Source organism: Pristiophorus japonicus, chromosome 8, assembly GCF_044704955.1.
Source record: "Pristiophorus japonicus isolate sPriJap1 chromosome 8, sPriJap1.hap1, whole genome shotgun sequence".
Taxonomy (NCBI): Eukaryota; Metazoa; Chordata; class Chondrichthyes; family Pristiophoridae; genus Pristiophorus; species Pristiophorus japonicus.
In genome coordinates, this window is record NC_091984.1 from 93,094,927 (window position 1) to 93,121,109 (window position 26,183).

Consider the following 26,183-nt stretch of genomic DNA (forward strand, 5'->3'; position numbering starts at 1 on the left):
TAGGGTTGGGGATGGGAATGGGGAAGAATGAGAATGGGAAATGGGGAAGGATGGGAATGGGAAATGGGGAAGGATGAGAATGGGAAATGATGGGGGATATGGAAGGATGGGAATGGGATTTGGAATGGGAAAGGATGGGAATAGGGAAGGATGGGGCTGGAGGAAGATGGCAATGGGGAAGGATAGGGAATGGGGAAGAAAGGGAATGGGAAAGAATGGGGAATGTGGAAAGATGTGGAATGGGGAAAGATGGGGGCTGGGGAAGGATGGGAATGGGGAAGGATGGGAATGGGGGCTGTGGAAGGATGGGGATACAGCAGAATGGGGGATGGAGAAGGGTGGAGGATGGGATAAGAAGGAGCTTGGAAAAGAATGGGAATGGGGAAGCTAGGGGTATGATGGGAATGGAGAAGGATGCGAGGGGGCTAGGATTCAAACTGGGGAAGTATAGGAATGGGGAAGGATGGGGATGGGAATTGATGGGGAATACAGAAGGATGGGCTGGGATTCAGAATGGGGAAGGATGGGAATGGGAGAGATGGGAATGGGGAAGACTAAGGGATGGAGAAGTATGGGAATGGTGAAGGATAGGGTTGGGGATGGGAATGGGGAAGAATGGGGGATGTGGAATGGGGAAGGATGGGAATGGGAAATGATGGGGAATACGGAAGAATCGGCTGGGATTCAGAATGGGGAAGGGTGGGAATGGGGAAGGATGGGAATGGGGAAGAATGGGAATGGGGAAGACTAGGGGATGCGGAAGTATGAGAATGGTGAAGGATGGGCGCTGGGGGAGGATCGGAATGGGGAAGGATGGGGAATGGAGCAGGACGGGAATCGGGAAGGATGGGGAAGGATTCAGAATGGGGATGGATTGGATTGGGGAAGGATGGAGATGGGGAATGGGGACGTATGTGAAATATGGAAGGATGTGAATGGGGAAGGATGGGGGATGGGGAAGAATGGGAATGGGGAAAGATGGGAATGGGGAAGGATTCAGAATGGGCAAGGATTCGGAATGGGGAAGGATGGGATTGGGGAAGGGTATGGAATGGGGAAGGATGGGAATGGCAAATGGGGGGGTGGGAGTGGGAAATACAGATGGATGGGAATGGGAAATGATGGGGAATGGGGAAGGATGGGGATGGGGAAAGATAGGGAATGGGGAAGGATGGGGAATGGGGAAGGATGGGGTATAGGGAAGGATGGGGTATGGGGAAGTTGGGGAATGGTTAAGGATGGTGGATGGGGAAGGGTGTGGGAAGGGGAAAGATGGGGTGAGAAAGGCTGGGAATGGGGAAGTTTGGGAGATGATGGGAATTGAGAAGAATGGGGAATTGGGAAGAATGGGAATTAGGAAGGATGTGGGCTGGGAAAGGATGGGAATGGGGAAGGATGGGGAAGGATGGGAATGGGGAAGCATGGGGATTGGGGAAGGATGGGAATGGGGAATGGGGAAGGATGGGAATGGGGAAGGATGGACATGGGGAAGGGTGGAAATGGGGATGGATGGGTGCGGGGAAAGATGGGAATAGGGAAAGATGAGAAATGGGGAAGGATGGGAATGGACAAAGATGGGAATGGAGAAGACGGGAGGATGGGGAAGTATGGGAATCGTGAAGGATGGGCGCTGGAGGAGGATGGGACTGGGGAAAGATGGGGAATGGAGCAGGGTGGGAATCGGGAGGGATGGGGAAGGATAGAGAATGGGGAAGGATGGGGAATGATGGCAATGGGGAGGTTTGGGGGATGGGGAAGGATTCAGAATGGGGATGGATGGGAATGGGGAAGGATGGCAATGGGCAAGTATAGGGATGGGGAATGGGAACGAATGTGAAATGTGGAAGGATGTGAATGGGGAAGGATGCGGGCTGGGGAAGGATAGGGAATGGGGAAGGATGGGAATGAGGAAGGATGGGAATGGGGAAGGATGGGAATGAGGAAGACGAGGGGAAGGGGAAATATGAGAAAGGTAAAGGATGGGGTAAGGATGGGGGATGTGGAAAGATGGGAGTGGAGAATTGGGAAAGATGCAGAATGGGGAAGGATGGAATGGGAATGGATGGGGAATGGGAAGTATGAGAATGGGGAAGGGTTCAAAATGGGGAAGGATGGGATTGGGGAAGGATGGGGACTGGGGAAGGATGGGAATGGGGAAAGATGGGAATGGGGAAAGATGCAGAATGGAGCAGGATGGAAATCAGGAAGGATGGTGAAGGATTCAGAATGGGGAAAGATAGGGAAAGTGGAAGAATGGGGAATGATGAGAATAGGGAAGGATAGCGATGGGCAAGGATGGGGAAGGGGGATGTATGTGGAATGGGGAAGGAAGGGAAAATAGGGAAGGATGGGAATGGAGAAGGATGGGAATGGGGAAGGATAGGAATGGGAAATGCAGAAGGATGGACTATGGGACAGGATTGAACATGGGGAAGGATGGGAATGGAGAAAGATGGGGAATGGAGAAGGATGGTAATGGGGAATGATGTGAATGGGGAATGATGGGGGATGGAGAAAGATGGGAATGGTAAAGAATGGGGAATGGGAAAGGATGGGAATGGGGAAGGATGTAGAATTAGCAAGATGGGAGATAGGGAAGAATGAGGTCTGGGGAAGGATGGGAATGGGGAAGGATGGACGATAGGGAAGGATGGGGGAATATGGAAGAATGGGGGAAGGAAATGGGGAAGCATGGGAACTGGGGACATATTGGGAATGGAGAGGGATGGGACTGGGAAAGAAAGGCAGATAGGGAAGGATAGGAATGGGAAGGATGGGGAATGATGGGAATGGTGAATAATGGGAGGTGAGGAAAGATGGGAATGGACAAGAATGGGGAATGGGAAAAGACAGGAATAGGGAAGAATGTGGAATCGGGAAGATGTGGGATGGGGAAGGATGAGGTATGGGGAAGGATGGAGTAAGGAGAAGGATGGGGGACTATGGAATAATGGGGGAAGAGAATGGGGAAGGATGGGAATGGGGAAGGATGGGGATGGGGAAGGAATGGAGATGGGGAAGGAATGGAGATGGGGAAGGATGGGGGATGGGGAAAGATGGGTTTGTGGTCCATTTTATCCAGTAATCTTCATGATATTCACAGCTGAAATTTAGAAACTCCGCTTTCAATGGATAACCCCAGCTCGCTAGCAATTTCAGTCCAGAACAGCAATGGAATATATAACCTGCACCTTATCTGAGCAACACAGAGATAAATGCCCGCTGTCTCTTGCCTCATTGAATCTTGTGTATATAAACCATTGTTGCAACAAAATTGTACAGCAAACGAATTTCGAAAAAGACCCGTTTTGCACCAGCTATATTTTCATAATAATTTATTGATGCATTTCTAGTCAGATATAAACCCACGTCTTTGAGTGCTTGTTACTTTATTGTACACAAAAGATTCGTTTTTCCTTTAAGAATTGGTAAAGATTGTTACAGACGTAGACAGAATAGGAAATCAGATTTGCCTTATCTCAAAAAAACGTTTGGTCAACAAAAATTGCCTTATCAAGCTTGCTTCTATAGAAAAAAATGCATTGCTAACAATAACCTTGTCATGGGATACAAAATGTAAAATCTGTATAGAAACAATACAATATAACTTTAATACAACACTCAGTTGGAGACCCAGTAAAAGCCCCTTAAAAAACATACACACACCAAAAAAATCTTGGAATTGGTCTAGCCAAAGTTTGAAAAATTGTGCCGCAGTATCTTAAATCCAGGATGGAAAAGGTTGTTTTTTTTGGCAAAACTGGAATATATACTTACTCTTATCTTTACTTAAAAATCCACAGGGATGAAACGCGTCAGCAATTCTGGCTCTATACAGGTCAAGTATTTGTGCGTGTCCGTGTTTTAATTAGCCTGTTTCATTGGATCTTGTTGCGGTATGTAGTTTGTATTCTTGTCCCTTGAGACCTGTTGCTGATGCTGTCTGGTTGCAGAGAATGTACGGACCCGTGGTTGCTATCGTCCATGAGGGATTCTCAGTTCACGGTGGGCACCTGATTTCTTTGTAAGCTGTACTCTTTGGCCTTGAGACGAAGGTTTGCAATACTGTTGGCCATATTCATTCCTTGAGTCGGGTTAGTGGTAGCACAAGAGGAAGAGTATGTAGCCATCGCACTGCGGGACAAACAAACAGAACATTGGCTAGCAAGCAACAAAAAACACACCTCGCAATATCTATATATATTTTCTTTGTTACGATTGTAATTTACAACATTTAAAATTGATTTATAAATGTAACTTACTCAGCAGGTTTTTCGTATCAACAGAGGTAAATTACAAGCAGTGTGCAGTAATATCAGGAGCCTGTCTTAGGAAAGTTTTCTATCACAGGAAACGGCTATTGTGTTATGTTCACGTACTGACAAAACAAATACTATAGGCTTTTAGCAAAATAAATCGCCCGTCTGCAATGGAAAACTTGTTGATACTCTCCACTATCGACAATAGCATCGACCTGAAACGTTATCTTTGTTTTTCTCTCCACAGATGCTTTGAGATTTTCAGCATTTTCTGTTTATATTTCAGATTCCAGCATCTGCAGTATTTTACTTTTGTATTGATAATAGTTTATTGGTCTGAAGCATTTCACATGTATAAACAGACCTCAATGTGGTTACGCAATGGAATGAATTTTAAACTAACAATTAAAAAAAACTAACGATCTGAAGCGAGCGATATTTGGAATGTGAAGTTTTCAGAACAGGCTCTGTGAGCACTCGCACTATTTTGAGTCCGCCTCCAGTGCTGGCATAGGGCTGGGCAGTGAAAAGAGGTGGCGGAAATTGGGAACACAACAGCAGCTCTGGACCCATTCTATTATTATAATTTCTGGCGTTTAATTTGATCACAATCGGATGCGAAACGAGATCCAGGGAGTGGAGTTTACAGTGTATCCGCAATCTATCGTGAGAAGAGGTGTGTGAGAGAGATGCTGGAACTCCCAAAGCTGTAAAGAGATCTGGTGACCGACCCAAAGGGATGCAAGTATGACCCAGAATTCGTTTTCCATGCATTTAGCGGGTTTCTTAATCTGAACCAAGAACGGGACGTCTGTGATTGAGGTAAGTGCGACGGCTGCGGGGAATACTGTCTGACACAGGAGCGGGTTGGCCCCGGTGAGCCGTTATACCTGATTGTATGGGTCCCTAAGATAGTAAAATCTTAAACATCCTCGCTCCATGGCATTACAGGATTTAAAACTTGAGGTGGAAGCACTCTTTGAGAGTCTGGTTCCACCTGATCAATAGCTAAATTGCTGTATGTTCGACCGAATTATTCACTGCACGCTTTCTCCGGTTTTCGCCTATTGAACCAGGAATATGTACCATACATTCGACATGAGAATATGCGGGTTCTTAGTCTCTCAGGATCTATTTGTGCAGTAGTTCATTGTATATAATACAATTTACAAATGTATCCCATCCGAGATCAGAATGTTGTGCTTCTTGAAGAGGCTACCAGAAACTGGAAAAGCTTTGGATTTCAGAGACATTCTTGAACTTGAATTCCCGAGGAACCCAGTAAGGCTGTCATTTTTATACAGGGATGCTCTGATGGTTTCAAACTTCCTTTATTTTACATTCCAAAATTCAACTATCTTTGATCATTTATTCTATTCTTGCACTGTAAATTCCACCACAAGCTCCTACACTTGCCTTATCTTCAAGCACTGCTGTGAGGCAATTAGTCCTTTCACTCAGTTAAAACACTGCCAACATTCCCGGGAATCCCATGCTCTTTCCTGTTCACCTACATAAGAACAGTCGCTGCACTCCAAAACAGTTTCACATCTTAATGCCCCAAAGGAACTGCACAAATGTAAGGATTATTATTTGTCACACAAATGCCTGCCCTTATCAGGCAAATACTCATGGAAAAGACCCAATCTTAGAACAGTGAAATTATGTATTGCACTACATTAGTTTCTATATTTTTTTATTCATTTGATTATAATAAAAAGTAATCCTCATTAAGTCCAGCACTGCTACATTTTCAGGAATGGATTAATTAAATCATCATTGCTACAACTCTCTAATATATTTTGGATAGTTTTCTACTTTCAACACATTTTATTTGGTAACACTGTTCCTATATACTGCAAATACTGGTTTGACACTGACATTTGCTTTAGAGTGGTATGAGCTGCTACTGTCCTGTGTGCTGACAAAGCAGAGCCTTGCACACATATACAAATCACATTGCAGAGCAGTGCAGCCCCTACCACCATCAGACTGCTGATAAAATGTTTAATTTAGTGAAGAACTGATTGTCCTGTTGGCTGGTAACTAACATTACAATCATAATGGACTGCCTGGATCTTTTTAAATGTTATGAATGTTTAAAAATATGGTGACCCATTGGCTGCAGTCAATGTGAAGTGCAAGGTATGCAAATCAGAGCCACAAACATATGTAGAGAGCTCAGGGAACATCAGGGCAATGCTGGGTGAGTGGGACATAACCCAAGGCAAAAACAATTGTGTGCGCCTATTGTGAATGCACCTCCCTGTCAAAACTTGAATCACCAACAAATCAAAAATCAATTATACTATAGTTTATGTTGAAGAAAAGGAAAAATGTGCTTGCATTAATACTGAAACTGCAGTATAACTAACCCTGAAGAGGACATATTTCAACACAAGCAATCAACAGAAACTAGAGACTTGAAATATCAACTGACGAGCACAGCTCCTAACACCCACAACAGTGCAACTTTCTACTTTTTCATGCATTGCTTTTAAGTAATAGTATCTCACTGCTCTCCTAAATATAGCTTTCCTCATCTTTGTACTACTCTTTCTCTACCTTTCACTTGAAACTTTACCCTAAACCTGAATCCCCATGCTTCCGTGACCTCTAACACAATTTATAAACCATATAAATAAAATGTTGATTGACAGATTGTCAGAATATCTAACACTGTTGTAAATGGCACACAAATAGCTATAGAACAAATGCTTTGAATGATCATTGGTACAAAATCATTATGGAAAAGAGGCCTTACAAAACAATTTAAATAGATAATATTAATTTATTTTTTTCCATTTGAAAGCCTACTTTAGGTGTTAGAAATCAAATATCCTATGGTCAATAAAAGGTGTGATAAATATCACATAGCTGGCTATGATACTTCCTCTGTGTCTTTTATTTTGGAGTAACATATTTATGTTCTCAATAGTTACTTCACTTTCAGTTGAATGCATACTCTTATTTGTTTTATTTTCTTAAACATTGTGAGAAGTAATAAACATATCCACATAGAGAGGAGAATAATAAAGATTTATTTTAAGTGTGTAATCAAATATGTGTGTCTGTGAGAGAGAGAGAAAGAGAGAGGGAAACACAAGGGAAAACAAACAGATATCGAATGGTTAAATCCCTGCTTTCACATGCTCCCTGACAAATCTGAACTACAGTTCTTATAAAGTAAGTAGTGTACATTGCTTGAGTGTTACTGATCAGTGCTCTTTATATCTAGGCATATGGGCACAGTGTATATTAATGTGATTGATACATACCCATTGTGTACAGAGGAATTGTGGATGGGACTTATGGAGTCCAATAGGATGTACGGCCAAAGAGACTAGCAGTAGGGTATGGTTGATCCTCAAGTGTATACAGTCTGTTTAGAAAGGTGGTGCACAGAAAATGTGGAAATTACCCTTGATGTACTGGTTATTGATAATGTTCTATTGACATCAGATTATTGACACAGTAATCATTCCAAATGAATAACTTAAATTTCAAGTGAATAAATACATTTCAGATTGTGTTGCATATAGTCAGCATTGGAATTAGAACCAAGTATGTGTGCATGTGCGTGTGCCTGTGTGTGTGTGTGTGTGTGTGTGTTCTAATTATCAGCAACAGTCATTAGTCTATATGTTAAGGAGCCTTAATTAAAACTACAAAGTCTATAGATGCAATAGAGAGCTTTCACTGTGCTATAGATTCTGGGATAACTCTGCCTTCAATGCATTATTTTTTGTCTCTGTCTAGAATATAGGAGAAAGAAATATAAAGCCTGCAAGTGGGAATTACTGATACAGTCTCTGCAGGCAGGATAAGGGTTTTTTTTTTGTCACTAAAATCAGTATCCTGGGACACATAAAAGGTATGGTCAAGGTTGTCCCCAATTGCAATGGCAATGGCAATAGCATTACTTTTCAGGTTATTCTACGTGACACACAGACTGTGTGTGGATTGAGCACATATTAATGAGTGGACTTAGACTAGCTTGTAGGTAGGTTGTGATGTATATGTCAACTTCTGTCTGATGCTGAACCAGACAGTTCGCAACCTTGGTGTCATATTTAAGCCTGAAATTAGCTATCGGCCACATATTCACAGCATAACTAAGATCGCCTATTTCCACCTCCGTAATATTGCCCGTCTCCACCCTTGCCTCAGCGCATCTGCTGCTGAAGTCCTCATCGATGCCTTTGTTACCTCTAGACATGACTATTCCAACACACTCCTGGCTGGCCTCCCACATTCTACCCTACGTAAACTAGAGATGATCCAAAATCGGCTGCCCATGTCCTAACTCACACCAAGTCCCGCTCATCCATCACCTCTGTGCTCGCTCACCTATATTGGCTCCCGGTTAAGCAAAGCCTCAATTTCAAAATTCTCATCCTTGTTCTTAAAGCCCTCCATGGACTTGCCTGTCCCTATCTCTGTAATCTCCTCCAGCCCCACAACCCCCCTGATGTCTGCGCTCCTCTAATTCTGCCCTCTTGACCAACCTTGATTATAATCACTCAAACATTGGTGGCCGTGCCTTCTGTTGCCTAGGCCCTAAGCTCTGGAATTCCCTGCCTATACCTCTCCTCCTTCAAGACGCTCCTTAAAACCTACCTTTTTGATCAAGCTTTTGGTCACCTGCCTTAATTTCTCCTTATGTGGTTCAGCGTCAAATTTATTGTCTCATAATATTTCTGTGATGCGCCTTGGGACGTTTCACTACATTAAAGGCACTATATAAATACAAGTTTTTGTTGTTGTTGTTAAACTATATCCCACTTAAGTGATAATTTATACAGGAACATTTAAAATTTCAGGGCTCTGCTGATGGCTTAGTGGGTAAAAGCCATGCGTGTTGTAAAACTAAATAATAAAAATAAGGAAGTCGCTCGCTCCATCCCGGGTCAGTGCTCAATTAACTGGTAGTGGGACATCAGTTGCAATGCTCCAAATGGGCTCAGCACCTCTAGCCTAGCGAGGGGAAACATCTGCTAGTGTTCCCAGTACTAATCAGAATAGTTACATAAGTGTAAGTTGCTGTTGTGGTTGTTATTCAGTGATTCTTGCTACACATTGTACATGTTTGGATTGGAAGTGAGGACAGAATTTGACTTGGCTGTGAGATGTCCTCTGCAGTCAAATTTCATGCCAGCACTCACTACCTAGGTTCACACGTGAACAACAGCCACTTGGTCAAAATACTAGAGGGTGGCTAGTGTTGAGGAAAGGAGGGGAGAAAATCAATGGAAAAAGGAAAGAAAAACAAACCAGGGACAAAATATAAGATTCAAGTAAAATAAATGAATTCAGACAACACGTATTGGAGCTTATGGAGTAGCAATCTGTACTCACAATTTTTCTTGTGGCAACTGTAATTTTTAATCTCGCCATTATGGGAGGGGCTGAATGGAGGCCAATTGTTTTGTTTACAAGGTGTGAGAAAAAGTGGCAGACTACTCTACACACCTTGAAGCAGCTGGCTAGCGATACACTGACCTGGGAGTAGCTCTCCAGTGTGTCTTCTTGGTTGGCGAAGATCTATGGGATATAGGGCCCATGTGAGGAAAGAAATAATAAAACAATAAAATAAACTACAAAAAAAATCATAGGGAAAGCTGCCTGGACAGATTATCAGTGTGCGGGATAAATGAATGCAAAATACAAACCCATTTGTTTTTATGTTGTGCTTAGTGGGGTGCAAGGACCACCATCTCCTGATACATGCATCTCACACAGGGATCAGCAACCCTGGAGTAAACTTGCTGGATTGCCTAAAGTGAGCCATGAGGAAGATCCATTTTGGAACCTTGCACATCACTAAGTGCACCATAAAAGCAACCCTTGATTAAGTCACTATGGGTGTGAAATTTCTTCTCTCCATCCCAGTTCATACTCATTGACTCTATTGGTAAAATTATCAACAGTAGGAACCTTGCCAGATATGTGGCATTAGAAGTGAGACTCACTGTTAGAAATAATCTGCTTCCCACTGAGATGGCTTTCAAGTAATGGCTGATTAGTGAGTATATGGAAAATAACCATGGATGGGCTGGGTATATAGATTAATGTCTTGTGGACCAATTATTAGCTAATATCTGGAAACTGGGTCTAGAACCATGGCCTTTTCCCCCTGCATATATATAGGTGTCAACAAAAGGTCGACTGATTTTAGGAGTTTGTGTTAATGATGTTAAAGCACAAAGAAGGTGGTCCACGGCTCATATTCCAGGATACCACCAAAGTTGAAATGAGCAGAAGAGAAAACGAAGTAAATCCAGAAGTAGTGATTAGTTAATGCCAAGCTTGAAAGTATGTTGATTGTAGTAAAAGAAGACTGAGGAAAGTAAGGATTTCCATATGTTGAGGTCTTGGCGTACATCTATTAGGAGTATGTATAGACTGCATGAGCACTTATAGCAGATAGGATGAAGGAAGTGTATGTATTATGTGAGTATATATAGGGGGATCTGTACTGGTCATTTCAACGTATGAAGTATTAGCAGTGATTATGCACAGTGAGATCCCATTCCATAGGATAGACATCATGTATTCAGGATTAGGGATGTGGGACCATGGCTTGACCTGGATGCTTATATATTAAGTATAAATGGACTGGAATGTAAACAGTTTACATATAAAAGACGAATAAATCATTATCTAAAGTTAGTTTTGTCGGATTACGTCTCCTTGAAGTGCCTTAGGATTGTTTTTATGTTAAAGGTGTTACATAAATGTTGTTGTTGTTGTTGTAGTAGTAATATGAAGCTAAAATTTCATGGGGTTAATCCTGTGCTCTAGGAACTGAACCTGGAATCTGAAAAGCTCTTAAGGAATCAACCTTAAAATGAATTGGCTGTTCAGAGGATGTTTCCCTTCATGGAGGAACCTAGAACTAAGGGGCATAGTTTCAGAATAAGGGGTCACCCATTTAAAACGGAGATGAGGAGGAATTTCTTCTCTCAGAGGGTCATGAACTTTGGAATTCTCTACCCCAGAGAGCTGTGGAGGCTGGATCATTGAATATATTTAACGTGGAGATAGACAGATTTTTGAACAATAAGGGAGTCAAGGGTTATGGGGAGCGGGCAGGGAAGTGGAGTTGAGGCCAAGATCAGATCAGCCATGATCTTATTGAATGGAGGAGCAGGCTTGAGGAGCCAAATGGCCCACTCCTTCTCCTATTTCTTATGTTCTTATTAGTATCGCTGAATTGGTGGGATGCTGCTGGAATTAAACCAATTATTACCCAAACGGTGGGAGACTTTATCCACAACCTGTGCTCCTCTGCCGCCAGTGGCTGGTTTCAAAGCTGCAGTGCCAGAGGTGTGGGAGAGGTTGACTGCCTGAACTATGAACCAGATATGGTGCATGTCACTGGGAGTCCCAGAAAAAGAGAAGGGGAAGAAAAATGAACTCTCAATTAAAATGAATAAGTGGTCATTAAGTAGGAATTTTTCTTTGACAATGCTGTTCACAGTATTGTTTTTCTAACTTAACAATGTTTACAATTGAGTTTGATCATTAGAATCACTGATTTTCACACAAAGAGGCAAAGATATTGGACCCAATCAAATTGAGTGTGGTTACTAAGTAAATTGGATTCTTAGATTCATGGTTATTGCAGTGTAATTAAATAGGCCGATTTTCTACTTTATAACTAGGCTAGACCGTAAGCAGTGGTCTATATAGAATCTGTTTACTGCTGAGTAGCTATATACTGCAGTACTGGCTGGATTAGTGTTAGTAACATGGGTTTTAGTCAGTGATGATTTCTGTTCTAATTCACTTGTTGTAAAGTGGGAGCAAATGTTCAAATGTGTTAATAGCAAGATTGTGTTTTGTTAGTACTTTAAATACTTTGCTATATAATAGCCAAACATCTGTTCTAATTGAGTTTTGGAGATTGAACATTATTTTATTTCTTTCGATAGATTTCACAAGCTGTAAAATAGGTCAACCAAAGTGTCAACTGTCAACCTGGGCTTAAGTTAAATTACCTTTCTCCTACACTATTTCAACCCAGTTAATTGTCCACTAAGCTGTCTAGTTTTATGTACATCAGTGCAATATTTAAACAAGAAGACATCTCTACTGTATTTACAACATATTTCATAGTGAATGTCCTTTTCAAAACCCTGTACTGAATTGTCATAATTATAAATACTACAAGGGAGATCTGTCCATTTCACCTTCATTGTGTTTCATACTTCCTTACTGTTGGTCAGAGGCAATCGGGGCAGATATTTTGTATAGAGCTCTGCTATGTGACATCACGATGTTTCATTTCAGTAAAAATAATTGATTGAAATGGTGTGCCTGTATCCAGCTCTCTATACTGATGGAATCATTACACTATAGTTTCATGATCTCCTATTAGATATCTCTAAGCAAACTGTCTGCTCCCATGCTGTCCCTTACCGACAGTTTTAAAATAGAAAACATATCAAAGAACAGGAAAGTGAGAGATTGCATTTCAGTGTATAATATCTACAATTAAGTGACACTTTCCTTTTAAAAACAATTATAATCCTCAATCTTCATTAATCTTAAAACTATGAAAACTGACATCAGGGAAAAGGCCATGAAGTTGCAAATTCAATGAACAAAATATATTCACTATGAATAAAACAAGATACTAAAAATATTAGCTGCAATTTAACTATTGAATATAATCCAGCTCTAAATTGCAACATTATACAACAATGCTTCCATTGCCTTGTATTTACATCCAGCATGTTGGTATCCATGGAACTATGACTGCTGTGAGGAACGCAGTGCGGAAGGATCTCTTTACTGAATCCACTAATTAACAAAGAGCAAACTATTTTAATAAGTAGCAGCTGGTCCCTGGCTAGCATGAGATGAACCATCAAAAAGTTAACCACCTAATTACAGCATTCAATTACAGCAGAAAAGATCTCTAGGATGTATAATTAATAGCCAACAATGATTGTTTTAAATTCAGTCTCTTGGATTCTGATAAATAATAAAGGTAGAAATGTAATGAGTCCGCAAGAATGTCCCATTGCATTTACAATTATTTAGCACAGTACGTGTGGTGTAGTGAGTAACTGGAAGCTATGGAGAAGCATAAGGAAACTGTGTACTGTGCTGTGGGTGGGGGAGGGGGTGTTGTCTCCTTTCAAATTTTACCTCAGAATGTATTATAATGTTTCAGATAATATTGTTTCACATAAAGTGTCATGGGTGAATGTTTTTCTTTGATTTTGTACAATTAAACATGATTTGGGGGGATACTTTTGAGGTCGTCTCTAAGCTTTGGTTCTTAAACAAGGTGCATTGATATTCAGATCACCTAAATTTCACTGTAGCCAAATCCACATAGTGGGCCTGAATTTGAATGTGAATTTTGAATAGCTATGCCCGAATGAATGTTAAATGTCCTCAACAGAACACTTTCAGTACTGCGCTTATCTCCAACTAGTCCATTGTAAACAATACATGGTATGTATAGTTTGCACCATTTTTGTAGAAAATACAGTAAGAATTATTTATTAAATAATAAATATTGGGGATGAGTTAATGGCTGCAATTTGAACCTGAATTCCAGTGACATCTATAAACGATAAATACATCTAAAATATGTTAAGACTTTTTACACCATCCTACTGGCTTCTCGATCTATTGAATAATACTTTCCGATCGGGATCCTGCCCATGGACGTTTATTTTGTGCCTTGCCTGGAGTTCCAAATGGGGACTGAGGCAGTGCATAATTCAGCTCCTGATTGCTACTGTGAACAGTGCAATTCCTCAAATCCCCACTTACTTGGGCTTCCAAAAGTTTGAAGCCGTGATATTGACTTTGCTTTCCTCCCATTATACATTGTCATTGGGACACTGCTGCCAAGAAGCATGGCTACTGCCATTCCAACAACCTACTGTGAGTCCTGATTACCTGAAGCAAATAAATCGCTTTAAGTAACTGGCTGTGTAACGACAAGGTCCGGACAAGCAACAAACATATGTGGTACAGGTGCAGTTTTTCGTCCTTTTAGATTTGTTTAAACACTCCCCTATTGACCACCCAGGCAGTTTAAGTGGGAATGGACCCTATTTGGGGAAGCTGTGGATTTCATTCTCTGCAGTTTTCTGCCAAATGGCCTCTATAGTTTCAACAGATGAAAACGTAAATGCTCAAAACCACTTCTCATCCTGGATCTAAATGACAATGCAAAACTGCACCAGGGTCATTGAAATCACTGCCACTGTTTTGAGAACCAGCACATATTACAGGTAACAACTATCTGTTCAAAGTTATTATCTAATTTTGGGATTCCAATGAATGGTATTAAACCATTGAAGTTTTGCTCTCCGTTATATCAACCATTTCTTGTAATTACCCCCTTATCCTTTATAAAGAATTTACATTTATAGAATGCCTTTCACGTTTGAGACGTCCCAAATCACTTCAAGGCCAATGAAGTACCTTTGAAATGCAATCACTATTATAATGCCGTCAAATTTGATTAGTTAATGATGTTACTCGCAGGTATCCATTATTCTATACCTTTCTTCCTCTTTTATGTATTATTGCATTCAAATGTGTTTACAGATTACATTTACACCAGGGATTAACCAAATGGACGTGCCAGGACAAGCATACATGGGTTCCGGAAGCTAAATTCTAGGAGTGCTTACAGTGAATTTATCTTCATGTTACATTTATATTGCCCTCAGAGCGAAGTTAATTCTAGGCGGTGTGAGCTGGAATGGAGATTAGCGTCGTGCAGTGTATAATCGGGTGAGATTACAGATGATATTACCTATAGAGCGATGTTAGGACAGTTAACTCTGAGCCTTGGAGGTTGCATTCAGGAGGGACTTCCTGCGTCTATTTTATGGTAAATTTGCAGGCAATGCGGTTATAGATGACATTTATATTACCAATAAGAGATTACCCATATGGAGATGTCGTTCCCCAGGACAGGTAATCCTGGGCTCTGGGCGCTGGACGCGGGGCCATGGGCTGCTCCACCGCCTCCCCGCTGTATGATTTGAGGATAGAGGCATTTTTACTGGCCAGCAGGGCTCTCTCGTTCCGCCGAAATTTCGCTCTTCTGTTTTGAAACCAAACCTGAGAGAGAAGCGAGAATAAAATAATTAAATGCAGTGCATTTAATCTTCCGTCTATCTTTACTAACTGCTGCCTAACATGCGCGGTCAGTTTCTTGCAAAACCCAAGTTACATCTCTCATTCAGTTATACAATGGGATATATCCCATGTAAAAAATCTTTCTGGTGGAGTAATATTCAATTAAGGATTCTCGTTTAATAAGGAAAATTGACGTCACTGACACAAACTGCAAAGGGATCCCATTATGAGACATAAAATGTTCACTGACAAAACTCAAACGGTGCCTTTTCAATTGTATTTTGATTTGGGGATGGGGTGTCATTGTGAGAACGAATCTTACACAATAAAGACAGGCGTATTGCTATACGACGCTCAACAAACTCCAAACTATCTTTACTGCAGAGATATAATCCACGAATTTACTGCTTAGATATATAACAAATATGAAATAGTCTAAATTTTTGCAGATTATGCTATTAAAATTATGCTTTTAAGGATTTAGTAGTTTCTAATGGTACAGATTCCATTGGATTTGGTTCCTCAAATTGACGCATTCAAATTTAAACTCACATTTTGAACTCACTCATCGGTTCGGCATCAACATTTATTAAAATGCTCATTTGGAAAATGTACAGTCTGGCACAGTTCCCAGATAGTGTGCAGTTAGACCTGTTTGTTTCCCATTATTGGTCTATTTTAATGTAAATCCCTCACCTGGCAGTGATATACTACCTGTTGAGAAAGGGATCAATGGAAGCATCTCCTTCACAGTTGGTGACACGTGCGAAGATGCACGTCACGTTTGTAATAGACTGAAAGTTAGCTTTATAAACGTCTGAGAAACTATATCCCTGGGTTTTTTTTAAGCATATGTTGTGGCATTGCTGCAAATTCCTAGTACAAATAGCGATTGTAATGGATGCGCACGCCCGGATCTGTGGAAAGTATTGCTTTGGATTACTGGGGGGAAAGAGGTGCTGCAGGACTAGCTACAGACAACTTCTATTGTATGAGCTGTGCAAGTTTCAGTAATGTTATACAAGCACAGGGCAGCTCCCCTCTAAACAATCTAAACACAACCTCTAGAAATGAGTCGACATCACCTATTTTCCATGACACTGTTGAAGCCAATTTGTCACTGTGGAAACTCGCAGCCATAGGCCGGGGCAATTAAAATCGAACTAACTTATCTTCTCATTTATCGAGTTAGAAACATAGAAAATAGGTACAGGTGTAGGCCATTCGTCCCTTCGAGCCTGCGCCAAGTTGCGCATTAAATACAGTTTATTTTCAAATGTTCATTTTTTTCCTTATTCAAGGTAAAATCTTTGTAAATGTCCAATAAATCCATTAACTACCCAATCAAGTCCGCGACTGGGCATGGAATTGGAATGTTCCAGTATTTTTGGATTATTTTGGAGTCTGGTCCCTGATAAGGTCTTACTGGGTTTGCCAAACCAAACTCAACGTTAGGAACAAACAATGTTAAGTATTACAGATCAAAATAAAACAGGGCGACTCAGAAAGTTGGGGAGTTGCCAGTCCATCCTGAAGGAACTCGCTGCCCTATAAAAATATCCACAGCTCTATACACATAACCTAACCATATTGACACACGACTTCTCTCTCCCGTTCTAAACGTTTCGTCAGATTTAATAAAAATGGGGAGGCAATAATTGTAATTCATAGAATAACGTTTCAGGGGGAGCTGGCTGGAAATTGTGAAGCGATCTATCGTGCGAACCTGTTGGTGCTGCGAAGAGGTTGTGTGGAGACAGGGCTATGTACTGAAGTGTCTACCCTGTCCCATGGTGATGACGGTAGGCGGAGGGGGATTATTACTTTCCTGTTGAGTCTGAAGATATAGAGATGTAGTATACGAATATATAGTACGTGAGCCTAGTGTCTGGGAGGAGTCTGACTAGCCTTCCTCTCAGCTGTATGATAGAGCACCTGTACTCACGGGCTTCCATTCATGCCTAAAACCTTCTGGTGTGACATATTTTCAAAACGTCAAGAAAATTAATTTTTCACCGTCGCAATGCGGGACTTGTGGAGTTTTTTATGAGCCCGGTCTCTCTTCCAAAGCACATAGCGCAGTTGACCATCGATCTGAATTGGCCATTGAGAAGAACACGTGATTGGGGTTGGACAATACTCTAACGATTCAAATGTTTCAACTTGTAGTATCTTTGTTGTTTTGACTTTCACTTATAATAATTCACCCTGTGGCTTGCAGACATGGTTCTCAATCTGAAGATACCTATTGTTTCAAGTGTGATGATCTCCTCACCGTTTTATTACATTTAGACGTGTGATTGTTCGCAAACTATCTCCAGTGCAATTCGAAACTCTCATATTAAATTGCGGTTCTCTTTGAGCTTCAGTAAATAGTTACACGCTCCTATTTATGTTGCATTGTCGCTATGTATATATGTGTGTTGTATATTCTGCCTTTGTACTAAATACATTCTATCGAAATGTGTTGTACATTCTGACCATATGCTATATACATTCTACTCGTGTGTTGTGTATTCGGCTCATGTGTCACAATCAAAATCGGTAGAACAGTTTTTTAAATCAGTACGCCTCTTTCAAGTTTCGTTTATATCCGGATAGCTGAGCGTTCACTGATGTACAGTTTGAAATCTGCTTTTTGCTGCTGACTTGTTACTGTTTAATTTGAGGTGTGTCGCAAAAAATGGAGACCTGTTTCAGTTGTATTACGTAAAATGACTATCTTCTAAGGCGGTACGGCTGAAACGTCATCTCCCCCCACCCCCCCCCCCCCCCAGTCTATAGCACTTGTGAAACCATGACTACAATACATTGCGTGGCACTAGTGTGCTACCTCGATGACATTAAAAGGGAACATGACCTGAATGAAAAGTCCCTGAAGTTTAGAAGAGGACAATGCACACTAATAACTCTTTTAAAGATTACACTGACCAGTCAAATGTAAGGAGCCAAATAAGCGGACATTGTAGCGCCCAACTGAATTAATTTGAAACGTATTCTCCATGATGAAGCGCTCACATGTTTTTAAGCAACAATTTAGTATCTTTAAGTTGACTGGTAGTGTTCTTGCTCCCGGGTCCCGCTTGATTATATCATGATTCAAAATAAAACACTAAGGCAGAAAACGAGCATCGATTGCGGGATTTAATAAACCAGAGCTCGGACGCACAGAAACAAAATATGTATTTTCTGAGCAAGAAAAACACTGGCCAATATTGTGTAACCAGGTTCAGACAGCAGGGGGTGGTCTGCTCTGAAATTAATAATATTAATAAAAATATATAAGGAAGACAAAAGGACATCATGAGCATATTCCTTTTTTTCTATTCCTGCAATTGCAATAATATGTTGCCTTTTTTGAAATTTGCTCTAAACTGCGTGTTTACTTTGCGAATGAATGCAGTGCCTGATGAGCCAGATCACCGAATGTCCAGTCCCAATCATACTGATACTGAATCCCACTTCCTGCATGCAAACATACTCTAGAACCTAAGAGCTCGACGCAAGGTCCACCATCATTTATGCATAACTTTTAGCCTTTGCTTTTTAAAAAGTCGTAATACAGTGTATAAAACAGTGTAACGTTGGAATCCGGCTCAATATGGACCACGTGTAGAGAATTCGAGACTAACCAGAGCACGGAAATAAAATTGTCCCTGTTAGCAAATTCTTGCAACTGTGAATATCAACATTTATTGGTTCTTGCACGCTTTATATGATAAATTATAAACAATCTTGCAAATTATATATCAAGAAATATGTGAATATGCATTTAACGGCTAAGACTCGTAGCTGGAAGGAATCCTATTCTGATGTCAAACAGCCGCAAAAGACAGCGTTCGTTCGCCCTAAAAGCAGACTGCTTTCATTTTCTTTTCATATCAGCGAAATTATTTTTTATTATTTTCTACAATATTGAAGGAAAATAATAAAACAGCAGGTGTTGCCTTTAGTCTTTATATAAGATCACTTTGAGCTGTATAATTTATTTAATTGAACGCAAAGAGTTGGACAAAGTTGTTTGGTAATCAGCTACTATTAGCACAGGCAAAACACTCCGAGCAACTAACCTGCAATGATATTTAATGGATGGGCAGGGAGAGGTACAGTGGCACTAACCTGTGAAAACAGCTACCCACTTTCTCCGATCAATTATACCAAATGGTGAAAGATGCAAATAAATTGTACTAGAAAGTCACTCTGGTGCAAATAGTAAATGGAATAAAATGGTACCTGGACCCTGGCCTCGGTGAGGTTGACTCTTCTGGCCAGATCCTCACGTACGAAGGCGTCCGGGTAGTGCGTCCTCTCGAAGACTCTCTCCAGAGCCTGCAGCTGGCTGCTATTGAAGGTGGTCCTGTTCCTCCTCTGCTTCCGCTTCTTCTTCTGCTCTGTGTTTATTTTATCACCTACACTCCATAAAAACAATTACACGCACCTTTAATCAGTTAGCACTTACAGAATTAAAAGAGACAAAAGCTCTACTCGAAGTACTAGGGACCTTCAGAACGTGCCACTTGTGTACCACCGCAATGTGTTTACCCGTCTTTATATCTCACAAGGGCGTTTATCCGGATTCTGTCTGCTTAGGTAAATCGCCCTCATTGTGTTAAAGAAGACGGGTATCTTTTCTGACATTGCCCTTAATCTTAAGGGAAGAAAGATCAAAATACAGGTCTCATTGGACTGCAAAAAATCATATTTTGATTTGCACACTTGGAATGAGGACTTGACATTGTCTGAAAAGCTACTCAAACACACGTATTGAGGGCCAAATGTCTAGATGAAACCGCCACTTGTTCCCCAACAATTATTTATTAAACGTACCATGCTTACTGTAGGTATCCTTGTGAAGCTTTCGCATTCCAGAGATGTGATACTGCTTCAGCTTCTCAGATGAATCTTTTCTGTTGCTTTTCGAGCCCTCTTGGAACAGTATTCGTTTATAAATCACAACTGGGTCATAAAATAAAGCCCGCATTCTGCATGTTTTTCCAACCCTATTACTTTCCTGAATGCCTGGGGCTGTATCTTTCCATTAAGAGAAACCCCCGTTTGTTTTATCTGTAATTCCCAATTCAAAAGCCATGCCTTTCCTCTGATTGATGAAAGGATTAAACCGTACTGAGCATCAATATTGTCCCAAGTATTACAGGTTCCCTGAGCTACAACTGAAACTGAGACCATGACAGGGAACTTCCTAGCACAGGAAACTTGCATGGGGATTAGAGAAATATTTAGCTAATATATTTTTCTTTGTCCATTAAATGGCTGTTCGTTCAGTGGCTAAAGCTGTAATGAAATAGCACCTCTTCACCACAGAAAATCGAGTTTCCTGGCAAAGAATCGCCGAGCAATTCCAGATTTATCAATGATTACCAATGGCCTAACACTGTACTGAAGAAACAGTGTCGTTAAGTGACTAATGTGAGTTCATGCATGCTGTACGAATTAGTTATATGTCATCATAGACTTGTGCTCCATATTGTATTAAGAAATTGCTACCTATACATGGCGGATGTTTGCATGTAGTAAGGAATAATTATTTTGTGTGATCTTTAAAGGCATGGCAAATTTCTAAAGATAGATGTGGTACCTACTGATTTAAGAATATGTCTGATGGGAGTGTGCGACACATTATTTGAATAAATGGCCATATAAGGTGAGGCTGTCTGAAGAACTAGCGGGTTGGATGTGTTGTGTATTTTAAGGTAGATGATTTCTGTTGTGGTCCAAGCATTGCATTCCCGCCCCTTCCCTTAGTTTAAAATCTGCCTTACAAAGCTGTTATATTACTGCACGTTAAATGGTTTGTATATCTTGTGCATGGAACCTCAAATTTTCTTCATGCTAATGTGTGTTTTGTGATTTGCTTGGCGGCTACATAGAGTTCAGAGGCGGAGCGAATCAGCATTAAAGTGGTTCAGATCGAGCCTTCAGTAATTCACAATCTCCGTATAAATCCTGGAGACCTAGCAACCTCTACCGAAGTGATTATTTTTGTCAAACATATTAAATAATTATTTACAGCTGTAACCGATAATTAAGGTTGTGAGGTAGGTTAATAAATAACATATTTTCTTGATATAAACAAATTACAGTCACCCTGTCTCAGCAATCACAGATCGGAATGTTTGCCTCCTAAACTATGAGGAAAATCCAGGCCGCTAAAAGGTTAGCTAGCTGCGCTCCTGTTGGTAGGAGTGTCACTCAAACAGATCCTCGCATTGAGAATCGTTGTTGTGATGTCGGTTCTTTTCGATTGTCGATCAACCTTGAGAAACCTATGCTCTTGGAATGTTCAATTGTACAAATAAAAGTCCTCAGATCTTCGCGAGAAAGAAACCCAGAAGCAATCGAGGTTCCCAACGCAGATAGAAATCATGTCACATTGTTCCAATTTTACAAATGCTCTGTCGCTCTATTATTCAGCTTACTGTTTGCATTTTGCCGAGTTAGTCCCCGACTGCCAACCATTGGTGCCGCACGTATTTAAATGCGTGAAGTGTGTAGATTGAATAGATCATCACTCGGGTTTATGTGAAAACAACGAAAATCTCCCTGGAGTGTGCTGTGTCTGGAGTGACGATGGTTAGTAGGACAAAGCGGGGTGGAATCGGGGATCAGCCACTCTAGGACATTTCCTCAAATTACCTTCTGGAGCTTTGGTTTAAAGGTGATGGTTAATATTATCAAATTCCTTGTTCAAATTGGAGACCAGTGGTTAATTCTGGGCCTTTAACTTTAAGAGTGCTTTATTGGGAAGGACAGACCTAACTTGATAGCCCAGACTCCCTTCCTCCCTTGCAATCGCCCCTTTGCTTAATAGCTGGCACTAAGAAACTCATTATTGATACAAAATGCCCGTAACCATCAAAATGTTTCATAATTGGGTAGTTAAAATGTAGTGCAGTACTATAAACTATAAAATGTTAGCAATCATTTCCCGGGGCCTTCTTCAGAATGGCAGGCTAGTTCTGTTGCTCGGGGCAGATTCTCAGACCAGGGGATCAAGGCAGATCTCCGGTCAGGGGCACATTGCCGGCGCCGATCCACATCTGCTGTGCTGTCAGAGAGATGTAAAGGGGGTGGGGGGCGATGAGTTCAGGCCGAGCTGGCTCCCTAAGCCGTATCTAATGGTCAGTAGAGGTCTCTGGAGGGAGAGAGAAAGAGGCACGCTCTGAACACCTCACATCAATCAGACACAGCATCAAACTCACTCTGATCCATGGGCAGGCGGAAAACTTCTAACAATCTTTATCTTAACAGCACCAGGATGAAAGGAACTGAACATTTTACACGCTTTTCCCTTATCTTTTATTAGCAAACTGGTGCCAGCACTGGAAGAGGGCCCAATTAAAGTGTTTTTGGTCCTTTAAGTATTTTATTTATGGTTCTGGTTAAAGCAAATAAAACAGACGGTTCCATGACAAATGATGTATGAACTGATACTGTTTTATCCATGTGTCTATTAAAGCCTGCATGTATATATAATGTACCATACATATTGCAAATAATGTCCTGTGTCCACACCCACACATTCCTACATAGACTGCACGTACAGGAAACGCAAGAGGTTCGAGTGTTACTGGAGTTGGTAATTATTTTACTTTCAAAAGTGATAAAATCAGAGTTATTTTGTGCACGGGGAGTGGGTTTTGTCCGACGTGCTGCCGTGGATAATTAGAAGTCAATGTTTCCTTAGCTTTACATGCTAGGCATGATTCATTGAAAACAAAGATGTCGTCTTTTATCGCTGATGCATGACAAATCAATTTATCAAACTAATCAGATTAGCTGTCATTACCAGTGTTGTTGTCTGTGGGGACACTTAAAGCACGTTTGTCAAATTCAATCCGTCCTCTTGTGATGCCTACACATGTTCTGAGACAATGAACCATCAAGTGCAATGTGTTTCTGCTAATGGAGGTGATACATTGCTGAATAGCCAGACGATGTATTCCTGCTCGCTCAATTAGCTTTGAATTTACAACGCTCCTTGGTTTTTCAAAACAATTGTATTTAATGTTACTATTCATACACCCAGGTCCTTGAAATGTTTCCCGTTGAGACAATGTGCACCATCAGAATATGACAATCTCTCTCTCTCCCTCTTGCCTCTCCAGTAGTCACATTGCACTGTAATGTTATTGTGTGGAGAGACTGGTTTTCCTGACCCTGGCGGCTGTATGCTTCTCGTTAATTTCTGTCCAGTTTACATGTTTCTACATAGCTGTGCGTATTGATTTCCTTATGAAACACTATTTAGTTTGAAATCACCGCGTGGAGGGCGGGCGGTACTCTATCTTGATCAATGAACATTCTCTACTACATCTCGGATCTGAGTATTTGTGTGAAGCTACATTACATTGGGGGAGTTGTTTGTTAAAAAAAATAAGAAGCGAAATATCATTAAAGGTGAGGTCCTGCATCGTCAACTTTTTAACTATTTGTTCTACTTTCCTTTCCCCCAAACTCTTATCTCCATCTGCCTCCTTAAAGGCGCCTCGGGACTCTGCCGAGCGATATCTCCACGCTTCGGTAATGACAAACGGCTCCACGACATTTTACACGTACGGGGTGTTAATGCGATGATCCCTCTTTGCACCACAGTGATAATCCCGTTACTAAACCCTTGTCCCCTATTGTATGTTTTTGTTCGCACTTACTTTCTTGTTGGGGAGTGTCACTGCCGCTGGTCACCGCCGGGGACTCGAGCAGCTTCCTACCCGCCTCACTCACACTCTCGTCGGCCTGCTGAAGGTTCATCTCCCCCACTTCTTCCAGATCCAGCAGGTGACTCACCGTGAAATTCTTTTTAGACTGTAAATTGTCCATGTTGGCCGTGATAGTGTTCTCCAAGCGACTGGGTACAGAGGACGCGTGCCTGTCCATTACATGGGGATAACTCGAGGTCATGGCTTAGATACTAAAAATCTTTTTTTTAAACAAAAATTATGTATAAAAATTCTAGTAATCTTCCGAGCCTCGGCACCCTTCGTCTCCAGTTTAGGCAAATGCTTCAGAAAATAGATCTCCACACACTTGAACCACACGCCGGAAAACTCAAATAGTTAAAAAAAAATAAAAAATGAGCAAACTTTCCTTAAAGTTGAAAACTTTTCCGGCGCCCATGCAACAGCAGTACATAGCCAACTTCGGAGGAACTTGAAGAAAAGTTGTCCTTCCTTCTTCTTGACTCACATAGGTGACATCAGTTTAGAAAAAATGATGTTTTGCAGATGTACGAATGAGGTTTCTCAACTTACTCTGGATTAAAAGAGAGAGAGAGAGAGACACACACACAGGAGGGGGAAAAGTTTTTTGCTGAAGACTCGAGGCGGGGGGAACTCTGAAGTGTGCAGTACTTCTCCTCCTTGCAGAAAAAAGGGGCCTTTCTGGCACTTCAAAAGCCAGCAGAGTGCCGTCCAGGGATTGTTTTGCGCCGAATAAATTAAAATTGGCGACCCCAGGGAGACGAGATTGTGCTAATACAAGGCTGTAATTACGTGGCAGAGCCCCTGTGTTCTGTGCCTCTGACGCTCTACAGACCCCTCTCCATCACAGCACTCCCAGCACTTTGATTAGAGCGGGCGAATGAAACCGCTGCTCTCTTGTAATCTGGCCTCCGATCCCTTTGTATTTCGTAATAAGACGTAATTATCTGAAAAATATATAAAAAAGAGAAACTGACAGCCAGAAAAATACATCAAAGAGCGAGCTTGTTTATCTATCCCGTCAACTCACCCAGACTTGTTTTGCATTGCGGTTAAAGAACTAATTTGCATGTTTTATACCAATCGTTGGGCACTTTCACCCTCCCCCCTCCAAAAAATAATCCGCTTTCCTTTTGCATACTGCCACAAATAGTTCCTTGCTTGAGGCAAAAGAAAATATTACAAGGGCCATGTACTCACCTACACAAGCAGCGCCAAATCAACGCTAAGTGGCAAGTAAAAGGCTAATCCGATGGCCCTAACTTTCATTTCGGAACTGTTTGAAGATGGAGAAGCCGGAGCGGTTGTGTTTGACCGTGTGCGAGGCTCCTAGTTGTCTCGGTGATCGCGGGGCGCTGTGAGTCCGAGCAGACACCGCCAACACTCGAGCCTGTGTGCAGGCAGCCCGGCGAGTCTTTCTGCTTTTGTTTCAGTTTTATAACTGGACGCACCGAACGCAGCAGCGATCAGAGACACACGGATAAAAAGGGGGGCGGAAAGAGAAACACGAACTTTTCAGGGAAAGGCACTTTCATTACTTTTGGGTTGGCAATCTCTCTCAAAACCTCGCTGTGTTTATAAGCGCTTTGCAAAAAAAAATACAATTTTACAGGTCCAGTTGGAGTTCACTTTCTTGTCACTTTTATTAAAATTTCACAAAAAAAGTATGATAGCAATGGGGATGCAGTCATTATTTTTTTTCAACCTCCTGCACTCATTACAAAGATTGCGTGAGGCTTCAGAAACAGGAATCAACAGGAGTGAAGGGGAGCCCATGTGTGGAAATGGCAGGAGTCTAGGCTCCGAGCTGCAATAGACATCCCATTACTTGCAGCGGCCTGATATGGGAAAAGAACACTTGATGCCATCAAAGAGATCCATATTGAAACCAGATGTGAGCCTCTCGGTTCTTTCCATGCATTTAATTAAGGCAACTGAGACGGAGTAGACTTTTTTTTCATCATTAGTTTCCCTCCAGACCCTTTCCTTAGATTTGGGCGGCCAATTCGGTGCCAGTGCAATATGTCTGTCTTTTTCATCTACAAATATCATTGAATTGAGACTTCTGTCAACATCTGTTTGGAGA

General features: G+C 41.3%; 1 protein-coding gene across 3 annotated transcripts; it reads right to left on the minus strand.

Annotated features, from left to right (window-relative positions):
* Positions 1–3,348: 3,348 nt before the first annotated feature.
* On the minus strand, positions 3,349–24,376 carry prrx1b (paired related homeobox 1b). 3 transcript variants are annotated; one of them, XM_070886151.1, is made up of 5 exons: positions 24,050–24,376; positions 19,614–19,789; positions 15,187–15,362; positions 7,538–7,641; positions 4,054–4,134 (listed from the first exon to the last, which is right to left on the minus strand). In XM_070886151.1, the coding sequence occupies exons 1-4, from the start codon at positions 24,297–24,299 to the stop codon at positions 7,569–7,571; spliced, it is 675 nt and encodes a 224-aa protein (XP_070742252.1). In that variant the 5' UTR covers positions 24,300–24,376; the 3' UTR covers positions 4,054–4,134; positions 7,538–7,568. The 3 variants fall into 3 exon arrangements, with proteins under 3 accessions (XP_070742251.1, XP_070742252.1, XP_070742253.1); XM_070886150.1 differs by lacking the exon at positions 7,538–7,641 and having other exon boundaries at positions 3,349–4,134; XM_070886152.1 differs by lacking the exon at positions 7,538–7,641 and having other exon boundaries at positions 4,055–4,134; positions 15,173–15,362.
* Positions 24,377–26,183: the final 1,807 nt, after the last annotated feature.